The 20,496-nt window shown below is 42.7% G+C and overlaps 1 protein-coding gene across 3 annotated transcripts in view; it reads right to left on the reverse strand.

Annotated features, from left to right (window-relative positions):
* Positions 1-20,496, reverse strand: part of FRMD4A (FERM domain containing 4A) — a 688,034-nt gene that overhangs the window by 377,807 nt on the left and 289,731 nt on the right. For 2 of the 3 annotated variants that reach the window (XM_030819297.1, XM_030819298.1), the window contains exon 1: positions 1,469-3,032. The exons of the other annotated variant lie outside the window; for it this stretch is intronic. In XM_030819297.1, the coding sequence (XP_030675157.1) occupies positions 1,469-1,534 (66 nt within the window). In that variant the 5' untranslated portion in view covers positions 1,535-3,032. Of the gene's footprint in view, positions 1-1,468; positions 3,033-20,496 lie in introns of those variants that run through there. 3 annotated transcript variants of the gene reach the window in all.

A 20,496-nucleotide genomic window follows, 5' to 3' on the forward strand; every position in this document is an offset into this window, starting at 1 on the left:
ATTAATGACTTTGTGGTATTGAAATAAAACAGTTCCCTGATTAATTCGTTTCCTCCAATACGACCAAACTCACACCAACCCTTTGGCATGCCACAGATCACCCCAAGATTGACTCCACAGCCACCAGCCACCATCCCCACCATCCCAGGCAGTGGCAGCCAGGCAGAGGAAATCAGTGGTCCAAGAAACCTGCCAGTCTGCAGTCCAGTTTTTACTCATACTTCTCATAAAGGCATGACCCTGGCCATGAATCTCCCGTCCCTGGAAACCCAGAAGGACGCTCTCCCTTCTGGACGCATTCCTCCTCCAGGCGTAACTTCCAACACGAAGGTCGGAATGAATGCGAGTCGCCCAGAGGCCCACACCCAGCCCTGGGAAGGGCGATTCCCTCTGGGAATACTGCCAGCAAAATGTTGCCTCAATTTGAAGACAAATTTTAAATTAATAAAGAAAAAAAAAGCCTCAGACTCTCACGTCTGCCAAAACACACCATTCCCTGAAAGGTTCCTGAAAAGGACCCAGTGATGTACTATAAAGAAAGCGCCAACCTTCCATAGCATTCTCCAGATGCCAGACGCAGACTGGCGGGTCCTGGAAAGGTAACACAGCTCACAACCGCCTTCCCCTGGGCAGCACAGTGTTGTTCTTGGATGGAGAAGACCTTTCAGCTGCCTTACCACCTGTGCATTTCACAGTCTGCAGTTCCCTAAACCCCTATGAACAACACAGAATGAACAGACCCGTGGCCAACAGAAAACCCTGAGAAAAGTACTGGAAGGAAGAGTGTGGTTGGTTTAAGATAGAAATGATGTGAAGGTTCCAGTGCATGCCCTGGAGTTTTCAAAGACTGCGTTGCTAAAATCATCACAGGAATAGAAGTGTCCTTGTCAGCTGCTCTTTTCTTTAGTAGCGAATCTCTCAAACAGCCTCAGGCCACAAAATCACTTTCTGAGGAACTCTTGGTAACTGAATGCCTCTCCAAGTAGCAGCCACCCAGACACTGGAATTCTGGGGACAGTGACGTTCATGCCTCTATCCTAGATGCAGCATTCTCTACAAAAAAAAATTAGTATTTTGAGCACCCTCCCCCCTTTTTTTTCTGGAATGGTCACTTCATAAACAAACAATTGTGGTTCATTCAGGGAATAGCTATTGAAGCTGCTTTGATCTCTTCTGGCAAATGTTTTCTATTTCTTCACCCTATTCATTCAGATTTCTGCAAGTGACTTGATTCTAAACCCACATCTCTGCTATTTAATCTGCATGGACTATTCTGTGCCACTCAGGTATTGAGGAGCTTTATGGTTTTCTCCCTTGACCGCACATGAGTGAGAATAAATCATGAGGACTTGGGAACTGCACAGTTGCAGATCAGAATGAGATTCCGTAATGGGGACAGGATCCCAAGGACTTTCGGAGTGACGAGGGAGACTCTCTTGCGCCTGGAATAGGAAAAGCCTTTACTTACAAACACATCCATGAGCAGGTGCTCCAGTGTCAGCTCAAAGTCTTCCAGCTTGGCAGCCAAAGTCATGATGAATGTTCCGATTTGCTCTCAGTCCCCGCTGACAGATCAGATCTGCAAACTCCCCAGCTCAGGAAACACCGTCGGCGTCAAATTTGATCACAAGGCAGGGTTGCCACTAATGGGAAGTAGAAACCCTTAAAAGAAAGCAGAACATCGCAGGCTGGACTGCTCGAGCTGTGTAGCCAGAAACTGTACAAGGATATTTTGAAAAAACAAATACCAAACTCTAATAATGGTGCTATGGGATCAGGCTGGGCATAAAGCGAGGCCCCCAGATGAAGACTGCAGCCACTGCCTTCTCTGTGTAATTTCACAGTCCGAGGTGCTGGCCAAGCGCAGAGAACCTCACCACTGAGTGGAAGAGAGAAGTGAGATGGGGTGAAAGCAAGAGTGGGGAAAATGGAACAGACCGTCTGACTCTGATATTTATAGGGCCGCATGTTTTTGACTCTAGCCCATTTCTCAGTTGATTTCTGACCTTTCATAAATGGCTAAGCACACTGGAGTGTATTGTCGAACGGGGGCAGTGGGTCCCACAAAAGTTGGCTGTGACCAATGCTAGGGCAATTCACACAGACACACCATCAATAGTTCTTTGTAGAGAACGTATCAGACCTTGTTTTGTACACGATGACTGAAAAGCACATAGTCTTGTGAAAAACAAGGAAACGAAAGTTGTGGGGGTACTAAATTGTTCCTCAGAATATTATTAGATCCCTCACATTGTCTTTCTTCTCCATCCTCCGCACCCCCTCTGCTGCAAGAGTAGATAAACATCAGTATCTCGTGTCAATTCCTCAAGCTTCTGCCAGTTACGGAATATCCATGAAATCTTGCAAATGTTTCTTCTTTTCTGCTTCCAAAGTTTGCTTTTTTTTTTTTAACTTACAAATGTTTGGAAATTGTGCTAAAACATACCTCACATAAAATTTGCCTTCTTAACTATTTTTAAGCGTATTGTTCCGTATGTTAAGTACATTCACCTTGTACTTGGTTCACGTTGCACTGGAATAAACAAGATGGACTTGTTTATTTCATCAATGCTCTTCCTAGGATGGACAAGGGATCAGACCGTGGATAACAGCTAGTGTTTCTTATTTAAGGCAGTCTGCTAGTCTCAACAATGACTTCACATGATTATTGTGTAAGAAAAATTTGGGGGCCTTAAGGATAGTCACTATCACACCACCATCCATCTCCAGAACTCTTTTCATTTTGCAAAACGGAAACACTGTAACCATTAAATAATAACTCCACTTCTCCCCTCCCACAGCGGCCTGGCCATCACCATTCTACTTACTGTCTCTATCAATCTGACCGCTCTAGGGACCTCGTAAAAGTGAGATCATATAGTGTTCATCCTTTGGTGACTGGCTTATTTCACTTAGCGTAATGTCCTCAAGGTTCACCCATGGGGTAGCCTGTGTTGGACTGTCTTCCCTCTTTAAGGCTGAAATCATATATCCTAAGAAAGGTACTGCTTTGGACAGTTTTTCAGGCCTGAGAAAATCTCTCAGGGACCCGCGGCTGTCAAGACGCTAACGGCCATCCTTGCTGTGACTGTAGTAACAAAAACAGCCTTGGTCTAGCAAGCCAGAGCCCAGTTCTGTCCTCCTAGTTCCCTAAACACTTTCTATTAAACTCTAGTCTCCTGATTCCAAACAGAGTGTGACCACTTAACAGTCAACGTTGATGTCAAAGAAGGTGGCCCTCATGAGATCGAGAGGGAAATATAAATATAACGTTTCTGCTTTACAGTAAAACTCCTCTCCCTGCATGTCAGAGCTCTCTCAGGTATGAATGGTTAAAACTCTCCATTTTAGTATCTCTGTGAATTTTCATGTCCCAAAGGAGATACACACAGACTTAATTCAACATGTCACACTTAAACAAAGCTACCATAAAATTAAGGGCAAAGATAAAGAAACGGACAAAAAGCACTGTATTATTTTAAAAGCAGATTTGGAGTCTGTCAGACGAGTTTAGCTTGACAGTTGGTCCTAAATTGTACATACATGTTCTTCGATTTATGGTTTCTATTTTGTTTTCAGGCCTCTAATGGAAGAATTAGAGTGGGTCCCACAGCAGGTGTCTCTTGTTAGGAATGGCACCAGGAAGGGGCGGGCAGTGCTGTGATGAATGTCTTCAATAGCCAAGAATGCACAGAAAATCTATTTCCCTGATGGGCTAACTGAGCCACAGACCTTCCTAGGGGCTCATGGATTTGCCATGTCTGAAATTGATTCAATAACCAGCTGCATCACATCAGCAACAAAGTCTCAACACAAGAGGACTTCCTGCCACATAGTTGCCATCTTTTGTTAAAACTATAGCTGCCCTGAAAGTCCTCAAAAAGCCAAGTGCCTTCTCTCACCAAGCAAGACAGCCTGATGCCCATGAGGGGCCCTATCATAAGGAGACTAGGGGGAGGGTATGTATCTGCATATGTGCAACATGGTTCTAGTTTTCCAGCGATCTCAGAGGAGTGTTCAACATCAAATTTTCTTTCTTTTTCTAAAAAAATTTATTTTTATTGTTTGTGGGTACATAGTAAGTGTATATATTTATGGGTTACATATTTTGATCCCAGCATGCAATGCGTCACAATCACATCATGGAAAATGGGGGTATCCATCCCCTCAAGCATTTATCCTTTGAAAATCAAGTCCTCTTAGCCCCTTTCCTTATGAATTAAATTTGGACAAAATGTTTTTAATAGCTGGAATTTCACAAGAGATATACTACTTGTTTGTTTCATCAACCATCTTCCTGAGATGGACAAGGGATCAGACCATGGAGAAGAGGACTGCTTCTCATTTAAAGCAGTTGCCAAGAGGCAGTTGAGTCTCCCAGTCTCAACCACGACTTTACGTGACTATTTTCTAAGACAATTTTTTGGGGGGCTTTAAAAACAGTCAATGCGGCTGGGCATGCTGGCTCACGCCTGTAATCCCAGCACTTTGGGAGGCCGAGGTGGGCGGACAGCCTGACCAATATGATGAAACCTCGTCTCTACTAAAAATACAAAAATTAGCTGGGCGTGGTGGCACGTGCCTGTAATCCCAGCTACTCGGGAGGCTGAGACAGGAGAATCGCTTGAACCCGGGAGACGGAGATTGCAGTGAGCCGAGATTGCGCCATTGTGCTCCAGCCTGGACAACAAGAGCTAAACTCTGTCTCAAACAAAAACAAAAGCAAAAACAAAACAAAAATCAGTCAGTGCATTGGCTTCTCTTAGAATGTAAATAGCAAACTTCAGGGATAAGAAATTGTACATGATTTGGGCAGAGTGTGTGGTTCTTACTCTAGCACTGGGGCTCTAGAAGAATGTATTCAGAACATTCTGTTCTTCCAACAAAAGTCACTTCAATAGTTTCCAAAGGAGAGAAATTGACCAGAAGGGAGTTAGCCTGAAGAATGCACAGGAAATTAGTGTATGCGGATGTCACCCCGAAGAGACATTAATCATGAATTCAGATTTTAGTGAATGATATGAGCCACTTGGAGTAATTGGGTACCAGGGAGGAAGTAGAACCACACCAGTGTTAAGACAGAGAAACTTGAAGATACATTCATACAAGCAAGTTCACGGGTGTCAGTGCTTAATGGTATATGAGAACATGGTGAAGGCTGGCTTGGGCTGATCGATTGTGGATGTTTGCTTAGTAACTATATTCTAACTACCTGATATATATTTTTTTGATAATTATGGGGACATTTTATTAATGCTTATATCCAATGTGAACATTCATTTGTTCATTCATTAATGCATCCTTTGGACAAATGTTTATTTACTAACTGGGGTGTATACTGGCATAGGTGCTGGTGCCTACAAAGATGATGAAGATATCGTTTCTTCTTCAAGACCTTACAGACTAGAAAAGAGGAGGCCTGATGTGATTGATGTAATCTTATATTATCTTTTCTTGGGAAATATGAATGTAGAGTGTAATTCCTTATCAGGGGACTCACTCTGGGACTTGGGGATGAGGGAGAGTCAATGACAAAGGGGAAGAAGAGGCTGTTGCCCTAACTAAGAAACATTAACTGTTCTCCATGCTCTGATCCCTTGTCCACCCCAGGAAGAAGGTTGATGAAATAAACAAGTACTATACCTCTTATGAAAATCCAGATATTAAAAACATTTTGTCCAAATTTAATTCATAAGGAAAGGGACTAAGAAAACTTGATTTTCAAAGGATAAATGCTTGAGGGGGCGGATACCCCCATTTTCCACGGTGTGATTATGACGCATTGCATGCTCGTATCGATATTCATACTCCCACCCTGTGGGAAGGGCAATGAGTGAGAAGGAGGGAGGTATGTGGTACACCTCCTGAGGTTGGATTTGCAGCACTAAGTGGCAGGGACATCAGGGCAGTGATGGATCCTAGGGTTGAGCCCAGGGATCGTTGGGTTTGAAGAGTTGACAGCCAAGGTCTCAATGCTGACAGCACAGGATCCTGCTACCATTTATAGACATTCCTTTGATGGTGTAAATCTCTGTTGGAAAAAAATCCACTTTAACCATTGATCAAAGCTTGGTGGCCACCTAAGAATGATCTGACATGAACCACCCTGCTGGGGCTGGCCAGTTGAGAACAAGTAATCAGTGACACACTCTATATGGTAGGCAAACACCAGAATTTGTTCTGTGCATTTGAATAACAACACTTGTGGGTATGTTTTTAAATTCAGGACCGTTAAATTTCTTCCTGTTTGAACCTCAGATGATCACCTCTTTCTCCCATTTCTATGAAACATCTCCTCCAGCGGGCTTAACGTTTTAGTGATGAGATTCAAATAAAATAGAAGTCTCGGTGGTGGGGTGGGACTTGGATGAATTCTCTGTACAGGTATGAAGCTGGTCTCTCCTTAGTCCTTCTCCCTAGGGAAACGGTGGGCAGATCATTCTTCTAGAGAGAGTATTATAGATTTCTGCAGCCCTGAAAATGAATCATCTGCTTTAAACGCATGAGTACTCTGCAAAGGTGAGGTTCTTGCCTCAACTAGATTAATTCAGTTCATATCAATCAAACTTTATTAAGGACAACCATGTGTAAGCCCAAAGCAGTAGGCAACTGCATATACAAAATGTGTTTCTTGAACCATATTCCTGTCCAACCTAGAGCAGTGGTTTTCTATTCAGCAAGATTACATATTTGAAGATCAGGTATGGGCAGGAGATCAGACCACCACACAGTGGATCAGAATCAGTCAGTAAGACACATTATTTACCTATTTCCGTGCCCGGGTCAGTAAATCTAAGTGGAAGTTTAATCCAATTATTAAATAAGTACTGAGATACTTTTAAAAAGCAAAACCACTGGCTTTTATTTTGATCACCCAATTAGTCCCACAGATCCAGTTTATATATATAAAAAAACTACATGTTTGTTTTTAATCCCTTTTGAGTTGATTTTTGTATATGGTATAAAATAAAGGTCCAATTTCATTATTCTGCATGTGGATATCCAGTTTTTACAACACCATTTATTGAAGAGATTGTCTTTTTCCCAAACCTGGAGGATATTACGCTAAGTGAAAAATGCCAGACACAGAAAGACACATATACTGCATCATCTCACTTCTATGTAGAAGCTAAAATAGTCAGACTCACAGAGGAACAGGGTAGAATGTGGTTTCCAGGAGCTGGAGGAGGGGGAAATGGGGAGACGTTGGTCAAGGGGTACAAAGTTTCAGTTATGCAGGAGGAATAAGTTCTGGGGACCCAGTGCACAGCAATGTTACTGAGTTAACAACGCTGTACTGTCTGCTTGAAATTTGCTGAGAGGATAGATGTTAAGTGTTCTCATCATAAAACGTTTCTTAGAAAAAGAAAGCAAAAAAGAAAATGGTAACTATACGAGGTGATAGATATGTTAATTAGCTTGACCCTGGTGATTATTTCACAATGTATACCTGCATAGGAGCATTACATCATACACCTTAAATACATACAATTTTTGTCAGTGATATCTCCATAAAGGTGGAAAAGAAAACTCTCAATGATATGTGTAAAAGCAACTGATATTAACGTCCTAATGACGTACTTGTCTGTCAAGCTTCTGCCTTACCTTCAAACTACAAAGAGAGAGGATTTTAAAGATTGTTTGTTTGTTTAAGTAAAACAAGCCCTTTTGATGGCTGTATAGACAGCAAGCTGCCTGTCTGGGTCTAGTTAAAGGCTGGCCTGTCTGCTCCAGCTATCTCTTGGAGAACAGACAAGTTAATTTAAAGGTTTGCTTCTATAGGGCCCCTGGCAGCCTGGCACTGGCCTGGGATCAGGCAGTGGTTCTCAGAAGACTACAATCTTAGCATCTGCCCTTATTCTTCCATGTGTGTGTAGATGGCTTACACAACCAACCTTGTCTTTCCCACTCAGGATGCATTTTCCATTTTGACAGCCTCTCCAGTGAGTACAAAGCCTCTATTCCTCTGCATGCATCCCCAGCCCCACTGCAGTCCCTGCCTCATGCACCCACAACGCCTGACCAGTCACAAGGATGAATTTCAAGACTTGCAAAACTCACAAGCAGGGAAATGAGTGTCAGGCATACACAGCAGTACCCTAAGCTTATGATGGGGTGAAACATAATAACTCATCTTTTCTCAGTCTTGCCATCTGTCACTTACTGTACCATTTGGAGTCAAAGAGGCTTGCAGGGATTCTGAGGTCACCACCAGAATTGTGCAATTAGAATGTGCCAGGAATGATCGCCTGGGCTTCACCATGTGAACTTTCTAAGGCACTTGTTTTCTAGGGTTCAAATACACCTTGTGGAGACACTAATACTTACTGCATCCTCCTGAATCTTTTATAGAATTTTTTTTTTTAAGATGGAGTTTCACTCTTGTTGCTTAGGCTGGAGTGCAACAGCACGATCTCAGCTCACTGCAACCTCCACCTCCCGGGTTCAAGTGATTCTCCTGCCTTAGCCTCCTGAATAGCTGAGATTACAGGCGCCAACCATCATGCTTGGCTAATTTTTGTATTTTTAGTAGAGACGGGGTTTCACCATGTTGGTCAGGCTGGTCTTGAACTCCTGGCCTCAGGTGATCCACCTGCCTCAGTCTCCCAAAGTGCTGGGAGACTGAGATTTGCTATTGGGGAATGCAAAATGCTATTTGGAATGCCAAATCCAGGAAGTCTGCTGGTTGTAAAACAACCTCAAGGAAGAACCACCATCCATTTCACCCAACTCTGACTTAGATTTTTTGTTTCTTCCCCCATTGCCTTTCCCATGGGCCTTAGAATGATCAGTGACGTTTAATCCCTTTAGAGCCAGTGGCCTTGGTTCTAAGAAATATTCTAAGTTTTTTATTTTTTGAGATGGGGTCTTGCTATGTTGCCCAGGCTGACCCTGAACTGCCAGACTCAAGCAATCCTCAGGCCTCAGCCTCTTGAGTAGCTGGGACTTCAGGCATTCTACCACTCCTGGCTCTAACAAGTATTTAAAAATACCCCTTACTGTCCTCAAATAAAATTCATGGACAGTGCGACCTGCTTACACATATTATTTAGAAAATATTAGCACAATTCTCTGTTATGTAAACAAAAGATAGTAGGAAAGTAATCTGTCAGCAAATAACATATATTACAATATGAAAATGTTTGTAGATAATGCAACTACAACCAGAAATCACGAGGAAGTGATAGATTTCTTAATTACTGTTAGGCCAGAGCTACAAACGGTAATTGCCAATGGCCTGTCGCGTTGGAGACTCAAATGCCACTGTGGTATTGCCATTAGTGAAACACTTTTCCTGAAACATGAATAGTTCTTGGTGAACTTCCGGCTAAAACAAAGCATTATTACCCCTTGACTTGCATGAGAGTTGCACTTGGGAGAGTCTGCAAACTGTGAACTGCAAATGCCACAATCCACACCCGCTACCCCTCCCTCATTATTGGGGCCTGGGAACTACGTTGCTACCACTTCCAGTGAAGGCCACCAGGGGGCGCCAGCAAGGGGAGCTGCTGGCGGACACCATCCTAAGACGCCCACCCTTTGGTTGATGCGGTGTTCTGTGCCGTGTCCACCATCACCCCTCAGACACCAGCATGGCAGCCCCTCACCCCATCTGTTGCTAGGAGCCAGCATCCCTGGACTGCACTAGTGATAAAAGGCAGGGGACACCCTGTAGGAAGGAAATGGGGCTGAGTGTGTTTGTGTCTTTGAGCAGGAGACAGTGGTGATGGGAAATCATGCAGTCTGTTTCCCAGTGTTGGTAACTTTGCCTGGTATTCCCGGATAAACCCAAGAGCAATTCAGGTGGCTGCAGTAGTCACCAGGTAGGTCTGGAACGAAAGTGAATATCTGCGAGGCTCCACTACATTCTTTTAAGATAATTGTATTGGCTGGGCGCAGTGGCTCAGGCCTGTAATCCCAGCACTTTGGGAAGCCGAGGTGGGTGGATCACCTGAGGTCAGGAGTTCGAGATCAGCCTGGCCAACATGGTGAAACCCTGTCTCTACTAAAAATACAAAAATTAGCTGGGCGTGGTGGCACATGCTTGCAATCCCAGCTACTCAAGAGGCTGAGGCAGGAGAATTGCTTGAGCCTAGGAGACGGAGGTTGCGGTTAGCCAAGATTGTGCCACTGCACTCCAGCCTGGCCAACAGAGCAAGACTCTGTCTCAAAAAAAAAAAAGATAATTTTATTTTAGATTCGGGGCACATGTGCTTGTTACATGGATATTACTAATACATGCCTATTGGTGGAGTGTGGGCTTCTAGTGTCACCATCAACCAAATATCGAGCATTGTACCCAATAGCTAAAGTCATGGAACCAACCTAAGTGTCCACCAATGGCTGACTGGATAAAGAAAATGTGATAGGCCGGGCATGGTGGCTCACGCCTGTAATCTCAGCTATTTGGGAGGCTGAGGCAAGTGGATCACTTGAGCACAGGAGTTCAAGACCAGCCTGGCCAACATGGCGAAACCCCATCTCTACTAAAAATACAAAAATTAGCTGGGCGTGGTGGCATGCACCTGTAATCCCAGTTACGCGGGAGGCTGAGGCAGGAGAATCTCTTGAACCCAGGAGGTAGAGGTTGCAGTGAGCCGAGATTGTGTCATTGCCCTCCAGCCTGAGCAACATAGCAAAACTCAGAAAGAAAGAAAGAGAGAGAGAGGGAGGGAAGGAGAGAGAGAGAGAGAGAGAAAGAAAAGAAAAGAAAAGAAAAGAAGTTAGGAAGGAAGGAAGGAGGGAAGGGAGAAAATGTGATATATGGACACCATGGAATACTACCCAGCCCTAAAAAAGAATAAAATCATGTCATTTGCAGCAACATGCATGGAGCTCGAGGCATTCATCCTAAGTGAACTAACTCAGAAGCAGAAAATCAAATATTGCATGTTCTCACTTATAAGTGGGAGCTAAACACAGGTCCACTATGTTGTTGAGACCCTACATTCCCCAATAGCAAGAGCTATCTGTTATAACTTGGACATTTTTCTATTTGGTCCCCAGTGTCCCCCACGAAGGACAGGCTTGGGAGGTCATGGCACTGTGTACCCCGCCTTTCCCTAGATGTTCATCAGATGCATTTGTTGCATTGTGCATATCCTTGCCTGCTCCCTACGCTGTGGAGGAGCTAGCGGGACCCAGCTGGTTGTCTGTGGCAGGCTGGTAGCAGGTGAGTGCAGCTCTCGGTGTTCCGAGTGATGAGAATCCAGAAACGCATGTTCCTGACTATTGCTGGGTCCTGGAGCAGACAGGGCCCTCTGTTTCTCACACCTGAGTTCCAGAACTTAGAAGAAGAGTTCCAAGAACAGCTGGCTGTGGAACAGCCATAGGAGGATGTCTCTTGCCCTTCAAGCTTCCATGAGGTGAATATATACAGTGTCCATCCCTGAGAGAAATGAAGCTTCCACAAGACAACAGATAAATATTTTCAGGAGAAAATGAAATATTTTCATGAGAGATGACCAGATCTGATCCTGGGCTTTGGGTGGGTGGGTCTCTACCTGCACTTCACAACCCTAATCAATAAATAACCTGAGCTCCTTGTTCAGCTTACAAGTCCTTGGTCCAGCTTAGCTCAAAGAGAGACAGATGTCCCGTGACCTAAATTTATCTTACAATGGCAGTGCTGTGCCTGACACCAGGTTCATGCATCATTACCCAGGCCGTCCCTAGAAGAGAAAAGGATGCATGCCCTCATTGGCTTTCTAATATTACTGCAACAACGACAACCTTGGGGATAGTTTCCTGGTGGGAGGACATGCCCAATAATGCATGTGTGTAGTGGAACACTGGCAGCCCTTAGTTGGTGACTTGAGGACCTCAGTCTCCCTGGGTTCATTTTCTTCATGTGTCAAATTCCAGATGAGGGTTTCCAGACTTTGAGTAACATGAAACAGTACAATCTGAAAATGAAGTTAAATATTGGGAAGACCAACCTATAGGGTTATCAGTATCTCATATGCTACATTAGGGCATTGAAAACAAAATGGGCCGGGCGCGGTGGCTCACGCCTATAATCCCAGCACTTTGGGAGGCTGAGGCGGGTGGATCACCCGAGGTCAGGAGTTTGACACCAGCCTGGCCAACATGGTGAAACCCTGTCTCTCCAAAAATACAAAATTAGCTGGGTGTGGTAGCATGCGTCTGTAATCCCAGGTACTCGGGAGGCTGAGGTGGGAGGACTGCATGAATCTGCGAGGCTGAGGTTGCAGTGAGCCAAGATCGCGCCATTACACTCCAGCCTGGGCAACAAAGCAAGACTCCATCTCAGAAACAAACACACAAACAAACAAAAAACAAAACAAAACAAAAAAACAAGAAAAAAAATGAAACAAGCCAAATATCATCTGCTGTCTCTATGATTTTATTAAAGAAAAGACATTTTAACACACACTGAAAACAGGAGAGATAAAAATATTGGGTTTTAAAGTGGCATAAATTTAGCTTGATAGAAAACTCCTTCTGTTGTCTGTATTTTTCTCCTGGGCTGAATACCCACAAGGATTTTATTATAATGGAGATCAGGAATGGGCATCTGGGACCAGAGCACAAGAGGATCCCAGCCTCGATCCAGCTATATTTTTATCTCTAGGTTTTAATCTCTCATTTTTATCTCTAGTTTTTAATACAGCCTCACACTGTTCCTATGAAATAGACTAAAGATATGCAAGAAACAAACTAGTAAGCGAATCTCTGGAAACAGAATCCTCCAACTTCCTTTCCATGTGTTTTGCTTCTCTGACCATCTCAATGCCAAAATACAAAAATTAGACAGGCGTGGTGGTTGGCACCTGTAATCCCAGCTACTCGGGAGGCTGAGGCAGGAGAATCACTTGAACCTAGGAGGCGGAGGTTGCAGTGAGCTGACATCATGCCATTGCACTCCAGCATGGGCAACAAGAGTGACACTCCACCTCAAAAAAAAAAAAAAAAAAAAAAGTCTGTAAAAGATTCAGGAGGATGCACTAAGGATTAGTGTCTCCAAAATGTGCATTTGAACCCCAGAAAACAAGTGCCTTAGAAAGTCCACGTGGTGAAGCCCAGGTGATCATTCCTGGCACATTCCAATTGTACACTTCTGGTGGTGACCTCGGAATCCCTGCAAGCCTCTGACTCCAAATGGTACAGTAAGTGACAGATGGCAAGACTGAGAAAAGATGAGTTATTATGTTTCGCGCCATCATAAGTTCAGGGTACTGCTGGGTGTGCCTGACACTCATTTCCCTGCTTGTGAGTTTTGAAAGTCATGAAACTCACAGCAGAGAACATCAGCGAGGCGGAAAGGGAAAGCTGGGAAGATAAACACCCCGCCTTCCTGTTCAGGGTCTGCAGAAAAGGGACAAAGCCAGGCCGAGGGGGGCAGAGTATAGTGATGCTTGTTTCACTTCTTAACCAACCCGGATTGCTTGCATTTGTACTTTCTGGGTGATGCTCCCCACTTCCTACCATGATGGAATCACTGATTTTTACCTCTTCTCTAAGCACATGCTTGAGAGGGAGCAACTCAATTTTTTGGGATGGAGTCTTGCTCTGTTGCCCAGGCTGGAGTGCAGTGGCCAGGCTCAAGCAATTCATCTGCCTCAGCCTCCTGAGTAGCTGGAATTACAGGCTCGTGACCATTATACTCGTCTAATTTTTTTGTATTTTTAGTAGAGATGGGGTTTCGCCAGGTTGGGCAGGCTGGTCTCGAACTCCTGACCTCAAGTGATCTACCCGCCTCAGCCTCCCAAAGTGGCTAGAATACAGGCATGAGCCACCGTGCCCAGTTGGGAGCAACCCAATTCTTACCCTCAAAACTGAAAAGCTCTCTTTTTGAAACTCTTTTGTTAATATTTTTTGAGTAGGTAATACATGCAGATGATACAAAATTCAAAATTAACAAGGGAGCAGAAATAAAAAGTTAACTTCTCTTATACCTCTGACCTACAGCCACCCACTTCTCACTAGTGGCAACCACTTTTACATGTTTCTTGAGATATTCTAATCAGATCCAGGCATAAAATATTACCATTGGTGATTATATACACACACACACACACACACGTGTCCACACACAAACACACAAATAGGACATACTTTACAACTATAAGTTGTACTTTACTGTCTGGATCTGGAATATTTCCTTTTTCTTTACTTTTTTGAAACAGTCTCGCTCTGTCATCCAGGCTGGAGGGCAGTACACTCCACCTCCAGGCCTCAAGCGATTCTCCTGCCTCAGCCTCCTGAGTAGCTGGGATTTACAGATGTGCACCACCATGTCCACCTTATTTTTGTACTTTTAGTAGAGACGGGGGTTTGCCATGTTGGCCAGGCTGGTCTTCAACTCCTGACCTCATGTGATCCACCCACCTTAGCCTCTCAAAGTGCTGGGATTACAGGTGTGAGCCACCGAGCCTGGAACATTTCATTAAGTCAGTCTTCTACTGAAGGATATCTGAATATGTCACTAATTCAATGTGAAAATGTTTTTGTACATCTGTCAATGTATCTCTAAGGTAGACTTCTAGGGGTAGAATTGTTGGCTCAAAAGTCATGTGTATTTAAAAAAAAATTAGACATTGTCAATTTTGCTCCCCATAGAGGTTATACCAGTTTACACCCCCCAGTGTAGAGAGTGTCTGACTCCCTCTACTCTTATGTCACAGTGAGGGTGTATACTATAAAACTTTCAAATCTTGGGCACTGTGATGAGTAAAAAATGGCATCTCATTTTTATTTCAATTGATAATCTCCTTTCATAAGCCAAATGCTGTTTCACAAAATTTCCCCAAGACCAATTCCCTTTTTTAAACCAAGCTTTCATTGATCCAGATGGATCCAGCTTTGTCTCATAAACATCCCAATAATGGACACAAGCTAATAATTAAGAGAAACATGTTAGAACCATCTACCCACTGAAGTCCACATTTAAAGGCGATTTACGGCCGGTCGTGGTGGCTCACGCCAGTAGTCCCAGCATTTTGGGAGGCCGAGACTGGTGGATCACGAAGTCAGGAGATCGAGACCATCTGGCTAACACAGTGAAACCCCGTCTCTAATAAAAATAGAAAAAAATTAGCTGGGCGAGGTGGCGGGCGCCTGTAGTCCCAGCTACTCTGGAGGCTGAGGCAGGAGAATGGCATGAACCTGGGAGGTGGAGCTTGCAGTGAGCCGAGATTGCGCTGCTGCACTCCAGCCTGGGCGACAGCGCGAGACTCCATCTCAAAAAAATAAATAAATACGTAAATAAAATAAATACTATAAAGGCAATTTACAAGAATCTTTATTAATGGCTCCCTTATGTACCTCTGTATTGCATATGCCACGCATACCTGTTAGAGGAGATGAAAATTAAAATGACGCTAAGCAAAAACAAAGGGCAATTCATCCAAATATTCCCTTTAGTCCAATTTCTCCTTAGCCTTGAAAAGAGATAGCCAAGCCCCCAAAAGATTGAATCTTGAAAGACTCTAGACCATGACATCTGATCAGATGTGGACTGTATAAAAATGATAACATTTGTCACTTATTCACGCTCAAATCTACCAAGCTCAGGAACTAATCTCATAAACGATCAGCAGTGTAGGCAATAAAGGTCCTCAGAATTTCCACTGTGTACGAAGACATACGACAGCATCAGCTACTCCAAGTAAGGCTGAAGGTTCCCTGGTGACTTTGGTGAGCTAAAACTTGTTACCCACGACTTTTATCAGTCAAGCTGACCCCAGCACCTCACTAAATGTCTGATTGGCACCTCTGTTACTCTACTGCGAATCTGATTAGGTTTCTATGTATTCTCAAGGTCACTAGCTGTGTTTGGACAAAACAATATCAACCTTCAGGACACCATTTCTTGAGCATTTTTGAAAGGGCCAGCGTGGACACCATTAATTTCTCAGGCAAATAAGAAAATCATTATAGAACAGCAGCCAAAGAACTTGAATAATTTAATTAAGTTAACATATTCAATATTTACTGAGCTTGTTGCTTTCTATTGAATTTGCATTGTGGTTGTAGTGATTTGTGTCATGTACTGCAAGCATCGGGCTATTGATACTGTGGCTGAAATGCTTCGACTCATGAATTGTTAGCCATGTTTTAGAATTTGAGTTGTACTTAGACTATTTACTTGTATTGTTATTTAATTATATCCTTTTGCTTGCAATAGGGTAGATGCCGTATATACTATATCAAAGGTCTTTCACATCTAAAAATTTGCATTTCTAATCTATAAGTAAGATCTTTTTCTTGCTCACTTTCTGATCTGTCTGTCCGTCTATCTATCTATCTATCATCTATCTATCTATCTATCTATCATCTATCTATCTATCTATCTATCTATCATCTATCTATTATCTATCTATCTATCTATCTATCTATCTATCTATCTATCTATCTATCTATCTATATTGGAACCCCAAAATCACTAAGCTAAAGGGAAAAGTCAAGCTGGGAATGGCTTAGGCTAAACCTGCCTCCCATTCTATTCAAAGTCATCCCTCTGCTCACTGAGATAAATGCATATCTGATTTCTTCCTTTGGAAAGGCTGATCAGAAACTCAAAAGAATGCAACCATTTGTCTCTTATCTACCTATGACTTGCAAACCCTCTTCCTCACTTTGAGCTGTCCTGGCTTTCTGGCCTGAACCAATGTGCATCTTACATATACTGATTGATGTCTCATGTCTCCCTAAAATGTGTAACACCAAGCTGTACCCCAACCACCTTGGGCGCATGTCATCAAGACCTCGTGAGGCTGTGTCATGGGCGTGCATCCTTAACTTTGGCAAAATAAATTTCCTAAATTGAGACCTGTCTCAGATATTTGGGGTTCACATATGTATGTATGTGAGTATGTATGTATGTATCTATCCATTTATCTGTCATCTCATCTAATCTTTGCTCTGTGCTAGGCACTGTTCCAAGTGCCTTAGAAATATGAACTTATTTAATCCTCACAACAGCCCATACGGTACTTAATTATTTTTACCATCCTTGTTTTACAGATGGAGAAACTTAGCATCAGAGAGGTTAAGTCACTGGCTCATAGTCACACAGCCAGTCAAATGGCAGAGCCTGAATATGAATGCGAGCCTCTGGCTCCAGAGTCAGTTATAATCACTGCTACACTGGGCTTCTGTGTGTACAACATTCTAATTTTTGTGAATAGTCACTTGCTCCCTGTCACCGAGAGAAAATCCTTCTTCTGTTGAATGAAACAGAGAAAGTTCTTGTGGGGAAGCAAAGCTGGGTAAGAAGTGTGTGTAGCAGGGCTATAGGGGTGGTTTCTGGAAAATGTTTGGTATTCATTTACAAGATAATCTTAATATCATCTCCACTGTGTAATGGAGAGACTCAATAATGGTACTGAAGGAATTTAGCTGAAGTTAGTGTTCTTGCAAAAAAACAGAGAATGATGCAATTTTTTAACTCTGGGAGGAGTGTAACATTCATCTGAGACTAACTGCATTTTGGAGATGAAGGAACAGGCCCCCGGGACTTTGGCCTTACTTGGCCTGTTGGCTGAAGGCCATGCATGGTGCCTGCGACCAGAATTCAGACTTTGCACCTGCAGTTAGGGTTCTCCTTCTTACTCACTTCTTATTAACAGGATGGGTACTCCTCAGAAACCGTAGACTGTCTCACGTTTCTCCTTCCCTCTCTGCAAATGTGTTCTCCAGAGGAAATAAGACAGAGACGCCAGCTTAGCCCTACAGTGGATACAGCGGTTTTGGCTTCATGTACACAGGTGTTCCATTTAATGAGGTGTTGAAGGGAAGGTGGTTGAAAGAGAAATATACAGGGTGTGAGAAGAAGGAAGGCAAAATGTCTATTACCCACAAGCCCAGAGAAACCTATTTCTCCAGGCTGCAAAGTAGCAAGTGCCAGGACTTTGGAGTGGAATAACTGTTCTACTTCCTCTTAATCAAAGGAATTATATAACTCCCCTGCGAGAAAGCAAAATGACTTATTTTATCATAATGAAGCTTTTAAAACAGCAACTTGCAGTACTTTGAAAAAGTCGTGGAGTATATGGGGTTATACTCTTTTCTTCTTCTTTGTTTTGTTTTGTTTTTTCGTTTTCTTGCTGAAATTGGACAATAAGAGCGCATGTCAAACACTTCTGCTTTCTTCAAATAAAATAGAGTTCTTTCTGTGCCTCAAATTCTTCTGAGCTGCTTTTAAGGGAGCCTAACTTGGCTCCTTATCACTTTTTCCGAAAGGCGTTTCTCATGACATTCTTCAAAAAGCTTTGCTTTGTCGTAGTTTCCAATATTTCAACATTTTTATTTTACAGCTTAACTTGTCATCATGAAAATTCTGACTAATGTCCTTTTGTCTGTTTACAAATTAGTTTCATTTTCTGCCACCAAAAGGGAAACGTACTGTGATCTCCATACTTGAGCTATTTTGTCAAACAAGAGTTAAAATCAGGAAACATTTACAAATAAGTTCTGCGTCTAGGCATATACCCAAAACAAATGAGGCCATATGAGCCCCAAAAGGCAGGACCAGGGATTGTCATAGCAGGACTATTCATAACAGCTCCAAAATGAAAATGATCCAAATGTTCATCAGAGGTAGAACAAATACATGTGTAGCCTACACATGAGGTAGAATCGTATAAGGGGATAAAATATAGCAATGAAAAGGAATGGACCACTGGTGAGTTCAACAGCATGGATGAATCTTATAAGTATTTTTGAGTAAAAGAAGCTAGACACAAACAAATACGAATTGTGTCGTTATGTTTATATAATGTTCGAAAACAGAGAAAACTCAACTATGCTGGTAGAAGTCAGAACAGGGGCTATGTTTGTGGAGGGAGGGAGACAGTGATTGAAACGAGTACAGGGAGCTTGAAGGGTGCTGGTGATGCTCTACTGCAAGATCCTTACTCCGGTATGTTCACTTTGTAAAAAGTAAAGTAGAGGTTCCTCTTCAAAAACTTTCCTCCCCGTCTAATTAGGAATAAATAGAAACTTCTCTTAGAAGCAAAATGTATTCAAAGACCTGTGCTAACATTTTTAAATATCTGCTAGCCGTAATAAAGAAATGGATGTACTTTATGTTCTTAGCTCCCACCATGTAGCCTAAATATTTGCCCTGGCTTGCTTACACTGGTCCAAGCAAGCATTAGGTGATTCCCTGTTCCTCTTCCTTATTTGAAGGTGTTTTTACCTTTCTCAGTATTCCACAAATTACTTCCTCCTTCCTTTGTTCTCCTCTGCCTTTGCCTCTTTTAAAAAGTTCTAAGTTACAGGCCAATCAGGACAAATACAGAATATGAGGTCCCACTCCAGCCAATAGAAACCGGACACAGCAGTAAAGTGGACGTGTCAAGTTATAAATGACCCTGACTCCTTTGTTCAGTGTACTCTCGTGGCAAAACTGCTGGTGAGTGTACCCTTTCTGCGGAAAGTATAACAATGGCCTTGCTGAGGAAATTAAATTGATGTTTAAGTGCTATTTCTTTACTGCACCGAAGAACAGGCATTTCAAACAACTTTGTGGTTGTTTATGAAGGTGTACTTGTGATTTGTGCTCTTTCCTGAGCACAGATTATACTTAGATAAGAAATTTATCTGAAAACAGGCCGGCGCAGTGGCTCATGTCTGTAATCCCAGCACTTTGGGAGGTCAAGATGAGTGGATCACTCGAGGTCAGGAGTTTGAGACCAGCCTGGCCAATATGGTGAAACTGCATCTCTACTAAAAATACAAAAAAAATTAGGTGGGCATGATAGTGCAAACCTGTAATCCTAGCTACTCGGGACGCTGTAAGCCAAGATCGTACCACTGCACTCCAGCCTGGGTGATAAAGCAAGACTCCATCTCAAACAAAAAAAAAAAAAAAAGAAATTTATTTGAAAACAAAACTCAGTACTGAATTCTCCCTGGTGCAGAAAGAGAAAATCAACCTGCACAATCCTCATGACAAAAATCTATATATTTTCACCAGACACTTGGAAAATGTTCAGATCTTCCAGGTGTAGAGATGGGACAGGAGAGAGAGAGAAAAAAAATGTTAAATCATCCTTTTACTTCCAGAAGGTTACCATGTTATCTGTCTATGTGTTGACAAAAACATTTTCTTCACCAAAAAGTGTACACATTTAACATTAAAGTTGCTGAGAATTCAATACAAATATATTTCTGAGGGATTTTTTTGTGAGAAATTCTAGCCATATGTCTCGTGTTAGTTCTGAAGGAATCCTAAAATTTGATGTGTGTCATGTGGATATAAAGGTGATACTCAAAGGAAATGTCTGAGAATGTGTATTTATATTTTATAACAAGATTAAATCACATGATTTATCCACAAATTCTTTTCCTTCCTTTACCAATTTCACTCCCTGCCCACTGATTTCTTGAATTCTCCCATTTCATCTCCTCTATTCCTCTCTGATGTGCAGTTGAGGTGTTTGTCAAAATTCTCCCTTCTCCCCTCTCCTGTCCTCTCACTGTCTGGAATTTTAGCCACTCTGATGAAGATTTCTCTATTTCCTTTGG

The sequence above is a fragment of the Nomascus leucogenys genome, chromosome 9 (genome assembly GCF_006542625.1).
Source record: "Nomascus leucogenys isolate Asia chromosome 9, Asia_NLE_v1, whole genome shotgun sequence".
Classification (NCBI taxonomy): domain Eukaryota; kingdom Metazoa; phylum Chordata; class Mammalia; order Primates; family Hylobatidae; genus Nomascus; species Nomascus leucogenys.